Here is a 9,831-nt window from a genome sequence, read left to right as displayed (position 1 = left end):
GCTTTTTGCACTTATTAAATGATTTTGAAGTATAACACGATTACGTTTCTTCCTTAATGTTAACAGCATCTTTCGTGTCCCTTTCCTGTTACTTAAAATTGGGCCTTTACATTGCACATTTTAGGGCATTGATGCATTTTTCTACTATTGCAATTATCGCTCAATTACGCTTGTCTGTTAGCCTCGCACATCATAAACATCAACGAAAAAAAATATGCAATTTAATACACCAAAATTAAATGATAGGAAAAATGAAAATGAACACCACTTTAAGCATCAAGGGAGTAAATGTAATTGTTTTAACACTTTATTTATGAACATAAAAAACTGAAAATGCACATTACAAAGCGTTGTAATAAGCAAAGAAACAGAACGTGCAACAATCATGCAGCATAGAGAAGTTTCAAAGAAAGATTAAAGGGGAAGCATGGCTGGCTCTCTAAAATAAATTTCCATTGCATATGAAAATCATTGACAAATACCATGGCTTGAAGAGCCCAGCCTGTATTTTTGGATGAAAAGTCCGTTTGTGGCACGATAGAATGCAGATCCAGTTTTTGTCTCAGGTAAGAGGCAAAATATAGATTTTAATGAGGAATGGTGGTGTTTTGTTGGAGAGAGTAAAAAGGACACCATATGCGCCATGCAGGGGATTAAAAATAAACACTACTTTCTTGACAAAACAGCCCTGAAAGGATTAAGATTATTCTTAAAAATAAGGCTTGTTAAACAATTTTTTGGCAAACAATTTAAAAGGAGACTTGTACCACCATTATGAAGGAAAGCTTTGTGTAATAAAGAAAATTCATATTTGAACAGTTACTAGAACTTCTGCACAAACATCTTTTTTTTAATTTGATTACCCAAAACACTTGTCAGACTAGTTGTTTACACTGTCAAAAGGAAATATGTTTCTGAATTTATCTAGGAAAACAAACACACACTTCTCTGCAGTACACAATCATCAGATAGAAATACTGGAACATATTTTTTTTTACTGAAATCTAACCTAAAACGTACACATTTTAATAAAGAAAAATAATTATAGATTGTACTACTTAGAAATACATTCCACTATTTATAAAATATATTCTTTATTAAGATGTGTACATTTCTGAATACAATCTCACCTATACATAGGTGCAGACAGTCACATACACACCACTATTTAAGCTCAGTTTTATTTGTAAATCTAGCACATAACACGAAATAGCTAAATTTCTTATTTATCAAGGTTAAGAATTAGCAGCACTGCAGAGATCTTAGGGAGTGAGTGGTGTCTTGGTAGAAACTCGGGACAAAAGAATTCAAACAAATAAACCTCAACATTTCAGCAACAGTCTCCCCAAAAATTCTTATTCACTGTAAAAGTTTACATAAGAATATGTTCATGCATGTACATTTCAAACGGGGGTGATAATATTCCAAATTCTTTTTCTCTGGACTTTGCAAAAACCATGATCACATTAATAGCAGCAAAAACTTCTGATCTATGATAGCAGCTGCTAAAGAACATTTTTAAAAAGGGATGTTTGAAAATTGCAGAATGTTACCATGGTAACTATAAAATGTTTCACTCTAACTTTAAATTAGTTACCACTGTAGTTTTTATACCAGACACCACCAAATTTGATACAATTAATTTCTTTTTTTTGCCTAATAACATTTCTCTTCCACAAATACATCTTTTATGAAGATAAAATAAGGTCATTTAATATATAAAGTGCCATGTTGGGAATGCTGCCTGACATTAAATATCGCTGGCTAACGATAATGAATACAAATAAGAAAATAGCCATAAATGGATAAATATTTTACCAAGGTTCAATTTCAAGAAGTTCAAATATGTTTTTCTTGGATCCAGTGATATAAAAAATAGTATAAAAGTCTTTTTTTTTTTTTTTGAAAAGTCATCTTAAAGGAAGAGGAAGGAGAGAAGACAAAGGACCAAATCTCATTTTTGCAATGCTATGTTTTTCCATATCCATGGCTGGGAGTGCTTTAGCAGTTTAAGATCTTGTTATTAAGACAAGTTATACATTTTATTTTGGTGAATGTCATCTTTCCATTATTGAATTATGTCAAAAAATTTTTTTCATAACACAATAGAGAAATATCATCCTTCTTAAATTAATTATTCTTCTTTCCACAGGACAAATTTTAATTGGAGGTTCTTCGAGTTATAGGCATGTTCTCATGAAGGTATTTTGAACTTCCTTGTTCTGAAAAATCTGCCACTGTGTGTCCATCTCCACGAAGAATCCATTTAGTAGTCAATAGACCTTCTAATCCAACAGGTCCACGAGCATGGATTCTTGATGTACTAATACCAACTTCAGCCCCTGAAGATATAAGGATATTTATCAGTGTATTCATCAATTAATTAACTGGAACATTGTGGAAACACTATGGGGTTTGTCAGAAAATCAAACATTCCTTTACTTTTTGAATTCAATATATAATTGTAAATAATAAATATTTAAGTTCAATAATTTAAAAAAAAAGCAGAAAATGACTGGATTTTTATGGGTACACAACTATACCTAGAAAATGGTCGTAATCCCCAAAGGGGGTGAGGTGGGGTATTAAAGAGGGGGTACAACTAAAATTCAGAAATCTGAAAGCTTTATAAAATACAAATTAAAAAATGCAAACACACTGAAGCTATGTGGATAGCAAAGGTGCATACACAGTCTTAAGATTACTTTAGGATTTTAAAATTTACAGTATTAACTATTTTAACAATTAATAATTTTATTTTCTCTTGTTCAGCAAGTCATCATCTGTCTTTGTTTTTGCAGAAGGTAACAAAACGAATAAAAATATATATAAAACAAACCTAAACCGAATCGGTAACCATCAGAGAAACGAGAGCTTGCATTCCAAAAAACACAGGCACTATCCAACTGCTGCAAGAACTGTTCTGCTGTGTTTTCTGAAAATTAAAAAGTAAAAATGCACATTAAAAAGCATTAATATTATCCACAACATTCCCACAATTACAACAATTTGCAAGTTTAAAAAAAAAACGCCTCTACAGAGGGAAGGAAGGCTGTAAGGAAATTTAATACAGTACTTTAATATCCAAGTTACTACAATACATAATTACACTGCTTAAAAATGATCTTACAGCCATTGAAAATTTCCCGCCTGCCTGCACAAACAGAAGCATTTGTACCAGTTTGTGGCAATATTGTGACTGGAGAGCATTCAGGAAATTGCCCTAGAAGTGTGTAATACTAGTACCATATCTGATATCATCATTAACAGTAATCTCAGATTTGAATAAGTGTCTGGCAGGATCCAGACTTTAAATACTCCTTGGCAGTGACCTCTTTCAAGAAGTGTTTATCTCACTGAAGGGATATTAATAATAAAGTAAACATAGTTTACTCCTGTGGAAGTGCTTACCATTCTCTGTTACAATAACATCTGTGTGAGAGCTGCCATATTTATGAATGTGATCAATTGCATCCTGCATGCTGTCTACAACTTCAATGCAGCACTCTAAGTCACCATATTCAGTTCTCAGGGATTTCACTTCTGAAGGGCTAAATGTTAAATAGGATGCAAACTTTGGTCCGGCATGTATTTTCACCTAGATAAACAAGAAAATAGACTATAATAGAAAGTAAAAAAAGAACAAAACCCAAAACCTATCAGACACTAAGTGTATATTTATTGTTAAATATAAATTATATATACACTTACACACACAAAGGTCCAACACAAAAAAAATACCCTATAAGCTCGGGAACCAAGAGTGGGAGGGGAGAAACGGAGAGATGGTTATAGAAAATATTTTAACTTGACACAGTGAGAAGAGGCACAACTTGATCACTTCACTCAGTACAAGTGGACACATGTTCAGATATAGACATTTTCTTACCATCATTTGGAAAAAGTCGGAGTGCAAGAGTGAACAGTGTGTTAACGTCAACTTTCTTGTGCAACTGAAGAAATCTGCAACAGAAACTACTCAATTATTGACTGAGGCTTACAGTGAAGAGTACACGTCTCATGTACACATTTTTGAATTGCACAAGTCAGTTCTCAAAGGAGCTCATTTTTTTTGTTGGTAGAATATGTGAAAGCAAAACCGATGGAAATCCTCAAAAGCCTTTCAGAAAATGATCTGCAGAATTGGTTTGAAAGATGGCAGTATTGTATGCAGCTGTGTGTCAACTCCAAAGGGAACTATTCTGAAAGTTAATGTAGTTATAGTTTTCTTAATTTGTTAAATAAACAACTAAAGGAACTGTCTTTTTTCTGTTGGACCTCATGTATACACACATACACTTTCACAACATAGACATTTAATGTCACTTCAACTAATACATATAAGATACTATTTACACATATGAAAAATGTAACTTACTCGTTCCACACGAAGCATGTCAATGATCTGGTCAAAAAGTGGAGTTCTTAAAAGATCTCTGTGAACTAGAAGAGTTTCCAATGCATTGCATGCAGCTGGGTAATCACACTTTGAATCTCTTACTGTAAAAATAAATACGCTATGAATTACCATAAACAAAAGTTGACAAAGCATCAAAATGCGGACTTTAAAAAAAAAAAATAAAAAAAGTACATGAAATATACGTTATCCCATCTTACCAACCCCATTGTTACAATTCATATTAAATTATTATATTTTTAGGTTAACAGCTTGATAAAGATCTACTTAACCAAGTAGAAACACAAAACATTTCAGCATATTATCAGCAATTACCAATTTTTATAACTTTATCAGTACTGGCTTCAGAGTCAACATAAACATGACAGATTCCTTCACTGTGTCCAAGAACAGGAATTCCTTTAGCTGCATGCTGGATATTCTTAACAAGCTGAGATGAGCCTCTTGGTATAATTAAGTCAATTAGCTGATTAAGTCTGCAAAGATCTTCAACTTCTTCACGGGTGCTAACCTAAAACATTAAGCCCATGAAGCTGAATTAATATTGATAAAATGATAAAATAGAATGTATTTATATAAAAAAAAAAAAAAAAAGGCAGATGGTAAATCAAACATTTTGAAATAAAATTCAAATGTTCAGTTTTAATGCTGTTAAGCAGTACTTGGTCCCACATGTATATTTTACAGGACTTCAGTTGCAAAACTTTTATTTACCCTTATACAAAAAATAAAGAGCAAGACACACGTTTTAAAATTCCATACCAGCTGAACAGCATCCTTGACTCCATGGATGGATAGAGCTTCTTGTGTTAGTTGATGTAAGATGTTATTGGTATTTGAAGCCTCCTTTCCTCCTTTCAGCAACAATGCATTTCCACTAGCAATAGCCAGTGCTGAAACCTAAAAGGCACATGAGAGTATTAATTCACAAAATGTTTACATCATGCTAATTACGTTAATTATTAGGTTTTATATTGTATTACATTTTGGAACAGTTTTATTCATAATATACTAAAAATGTAGCTTATTAGTAAGCGTTTTGACAAGAGTTGTTCTGTCATGCTTTATTATTTTACAACAAACCGCATGAAATATATTACTTTGTTTTATTTTTATCATTTATTTGTTTTAGATCATGTTAAAAAGGCATATTTTTTTTTTAAAACATGCAGACGGTTATTAACAGCCTATAATGGATATCTACAGTGAAGTATTAACCTTAGTTTTTATATTAATACTGCATTCTCCAAAGCAGTCAAGCATGTGAAATTACCAAAACTAGAGTGTAAATATGACTGTTTATGGTTAAAGAAATGAAAGCAATCAAACATTTTAGGGTACTGGCAAAGGTATATATGTGTGTGTATATATATATATATATATATATATATATATATATATATATATATATATATATATATATATATATATAGATATACATATACACATATATATATATATATAGATATAGATATACATATACACACACACACATATATACACACACACACACACACATTACATACAGATATATAGATCTCTCTCTCTCTCTCTGCCATGCAACCATGGCTGCAGGCACAGGGAACAGTGTTATATATTCTATAATGTTGAACAAATTTCATCAATCAACACTAATGAGCTAAATGTCCTCTGTTTGTCCAATGTCTTTTCATTCTTACCACAATGAAAGGTGGTTTTCTTCTGGAGTAAAACAAGCTCTTTAGAGTGAATCCACTATTGATATCTTAATTCACTTACAGTTTATAATTAAAAAAAACTAACTTGAAGAAATTTAAGACAACAAACAGTGACGTTTCCAGGCTTCTCTAAGACATCGTGGCTAGTTTGTTGTGAAAATTTAATGTGTTTACTGCAATGTACATTTTAAAATGTGCAAAAACCCAAATTTAAAATAATAAAATTAAAATTTTCGTCAAAAAAGGAAAAATTCTAAAAACAAGATTGTAAAAAGAAATCTACACAGACAAACTTACTTGCGGAAGACAGTCAGGGCGAGACTCAAATATCACAAGAAGGACACCAATAGGGACAGTTATTTGCTCCAATTCCAAATTGTTTGCAATACGTGTACGCCGTATCACTCGACCAACGCTATCCTGAGAAGATGCGGCAATCTGCCTTAAACCAATAGCTAAGCTGTTCAATTTTGCTGAAGAAAGACTCAGCCTTTTCAGCAGTGGTGGAGATAATCGGCCTACAATTGTAAAAAAGCCAAATTAAGCATATGTAAGCATTGAGAAAGAAAAAAAAAAAAAAAAACACAAAAAGAGACAAGGTTTTAAATTGTTAAAAAACATTATGTAAATGTATTTTTTTTCATATTTATTGTGCTGTCAGAAAGTCTGAAAAATAAAATCTTCAAATTAATTTTAATTACACATGCAGTGCAAAGCAGAAGTTTCAGAAAAGAAGAATCTTCTTAAGTACAATACACTACAGCTTAGGGAAACAAACTGATGACAACACAGAGTAACATTTACATTTTATTTGCTTGGCAGATGCTTTTATTCAAAGTGACTTACAAAAGATGTAAACATATCTGAGTAATGTCAGGCAAGGGCCCGTTTGTTCAGCAAGAATAGTAGGACAGGTAACAAAAGCGGATGGCCAAAAAGTGAGATGTAATACCCAATACATTTACAAACATAAATTAACAAGTGAAAAAGCAATTAAACTTAATGTAGCAACAAATCTACCAACAATATGAACAATCACAGAGCAATATTTTAGTTATGTATTTATCATTAATATTAAAATTATAAAATCAAAGAATACTGGACTGCAACAATAAATTAAATATTTAGTATAAAAATAGGGGGTAGGGAAAGAGATATCCAATCTGGTGGTGGGAGGCTATTATAACTAAGCAAACATCCAAATATTAACATTACCTCCACCAACAGCAATTTCCAAGTCTGTTTTGTTAGCAGAAAGAATCTCTTCTTTTTGGTCTGTCAATAAATCGGCCAGATGACAGATTATTTCAGCTCTCTGAAAAACAGAAACAATACTCTTGAAAAATCAATTGTGCAACAACAGAATTAAGATGCAAGGAGGCAGCATGTTCCCAAACTGCAAATTTTAAAAACTTCCTTAATAAGCCATTCTTTAACACTAGACTCCCTGAAGCCTATGAAAATAGTTGTAATACCGGGCCACCTTAAATTCCCTTGCACCTCCTCATCAGCATCTTTGTTTTGCAAATGTGTCAATTAGCACAAGCAGCCTGCTATCCCAACGCCCACCAAGGCAGCTGAAGTGAGAAGCAAAATTCTCCAAGCTCAAGTCTGTTTAACTGGGTGTTAGGTGCCTGGAATTGTATTGGATAAATAATATATTGTTATTTGAAATGCACACATTTCATGTTATAGTACTAATGACAAAATGTTGATATGAAGTGTATAATATGTGAAGCCTGAAGTCCAAATATCAAATAAACACTTTCAGAGAAGGTACATGTATAACAAAACAAGTGCACTTTTATTCAAGAATATAACCAAAGAAAAGAAAATTGGGTTAGGTTACGATGCGGACACGTTCGCTTGGCTGGTGCAGCAGTAAGAACTGCTGTCTTATAAGCAAGAGGTTGCGGGTTCGATTCTGGGTCCTTCCTGCATTTACCGTTTTGAGTAGTAAGCTGCTCTTATTGTTACTATTATAGAATAAAAACATACAATTGATTGCAGTCTGTAACAGCCAGTGTAAATGTATGGTACTTGTAAAGGTTAGTGTTCTTTTTTTTTTTATTATTATTCAGTTTTATTCTCTCAGTCACATTCACGCTACCCCCTGATCTGACACCGTTAATTTTCAAATTAAGACATGGTATAACAGTGGTGAAGTCAGATGAGGATGAGGGTTCTACATCGGAGAAAGAGGACAGAAGACCTCCCCAAAAGAAATGTCAGTCACACATAAGAACAATGTAGCTGCACCAGGTGTAAAGACGAAAGATAGCACCGTTAGGATGCAGCCAAGAGATTGGCCGTCATCCTGCCATCCTACCATAGTCTACACTACTAAGGTGGACAGAAAGAAAAAAAAAAAGTGCTCCTAACTCAGTTTTAAAAATACTATGCATTTGTTTCTTAGAATCTGAACATTACTAACGTGAACAAAATCCAGGTTTTCTGTAATGTTTTTCCATTAATCAATAAATGTATATTTCCTTTTAACTCAGCAGACTGGCTGGGAATATAACAACATTCGTCATACAATGTTTCTTTTCAATAGCGGTTATACTACCTGTTCAGGCAATAAAGAAGCTAGAGTTCGACCTCCACTTCGAGCCATTTCTGCCTGCTGCTCCACAGTGGGACCTAATTATTAAAGGGAGTAAACAGTAAATTTGAAACTCAAAGAAACACAATACTGTAAAAGACATTTATTTGCATAAAGAAAGAAAGAGATAGAAATTACAGGACATTTGACTTTTCCTATTAGACTTCCCAATTAATAATAAGCAAAAAAAAAATGTTAAAGTTTCATCCTGAACACATAAAATGTAGGGGTGCTCTTACTGATTCCAAACAGACAAATCACGGTAAGAGTTAAACTAGCATAAATATTCTGGTACAGTGGCCTACATATTTTAATTTTAACTGGAGAGACATTTGTCTTTGTATAACAAAAGATATCTAAGAGGATAGTAAATCAATACCCTCAAGCACAAAAAACCTAATTGTATATATTTTTAATAACATGAAGAACTCAAAATCAAGTAAATAAATAATTACAATTTGAAAACTAAAACATTGGAAGGACAGAATCTGAGAGTTAGAGTTTAAGATAGTATAAAGTTTTGGTGTGAGTGCATGTTACAGTATTGCCTTCTCTTGAATGTCATAGAACTGTCTGGAAATTTCTAATGAGGAGGCTGGAAAAAAGTAAGCAGAGAGAGAGTAACCTGGTTTATCCATCTTACTATGTTATGACTGCATGCCTTACATGGAAAAATGGATCAAAAGTGAAACCAGCAAATCCAGTATGTACTCAATGAATGTAAATTTAAACCAGACATTCTATATTTTCAAACTCAAGGTTCATTTTTTCACAATCATGGCTAACATTTATTTGTCCATGAAATGGGTGTTAAGTGGTTCGAGAATCACTGTGATTTAGCACAACACTTGGGCAAACATGTAAATACCTGAATGTGAGAATAAAATGGGAGTGTCTACAATTTCCGTTGACCTTATTACTAATATGCTTAGAAAAAACTGAAGACATTTGGAAAGATGAAACATCTCACCGCAGCTTCAGGCTATACATTTTCCTCCCATCTCTCCAGTTCTGTCCTTATTCCTCTCATGTCATATTAAGTAGGTTCAGCATTGAGTCTAAACTTTTCCTCAACCACATCCAGGCATGTTAATGGTATGAAATGTGATATT

The 9,831-nt window shown here is 32.8% G+C and overlaps 1 protein-coding gene across 3 annotated transcripts in view; it reads right to left on the bottom strand.

The window, feature by feature from the left end:
- Window positions 1-285: 285 nt before the first annotated feature.
- Window positions 286-9,831, bottom strand: part of aldh18a1 (aldehyde dehydrogenase 18 family, member A1) — a 35,540-nt gene continuing 25,994 nt past the window's right edge. For all 3 annotated transcript variants that reach the window (XM_039776148.1, XM_039776155.1, XM_039776163.1), the window contains exons 11-19: window positions 8,684-8,757; window positions 7,330-7,429; window positions 6,412-6,632; window positions 5,180-5,317; window positions 4,733-4,928; window positions 4,379-4,500; window positions 3,412-3,598; window positions 2,840-2,935; window positions 286-2,342 (exon numbers count right to left, since the gene is read on the bottom strand). In XM_039776148.1, the coding sequence (XP_039632082.1) occupies window positions 2,161-2,342; window positions 2,840-2,935; window positions 3,412-3,598; window positions 4,379-4,500; window positions 4,733-4,928; window positions 5,180-5,317; window positions 6,412-6,632; window positions 7,330-7,429; window positions 8,684-8,757 (1,316 nt within the window). In that variant the 3' untranslated portion in view covers window positions 286-2,160. The remainder of the gene's footprint in view (window positions 2,343-2,839; window positions 2,936-3,411; window positions 3,599-4,378; window positions 4,501-4,732; window positions 4,929-5,179; window positions 5,318-6,411; window positions 6,633-7,329; window positions 7,430-8,683; window positions 8,758-9,831) is intronic.

Source organism: Polypterus senegalus, chromosome 1 (assembly GCF_016835505.1).
Source record: "Polypterus senegalus isolate Bchr_013 chromosome 1, ASM1683550v1, whole genome shotgun sequence".
Lineage (NCBI taxonomy): Eukaryota > Metazoa > Chordata > Cladistia > Polypteriformes > Polypteridae > Polypterus > Polypterus senegalus.
The sequence above is the reverse complement of the archived record's forward strand: the minus strand, read 5'-3'. Positions and strand labels throughout refer to the sequence as shown.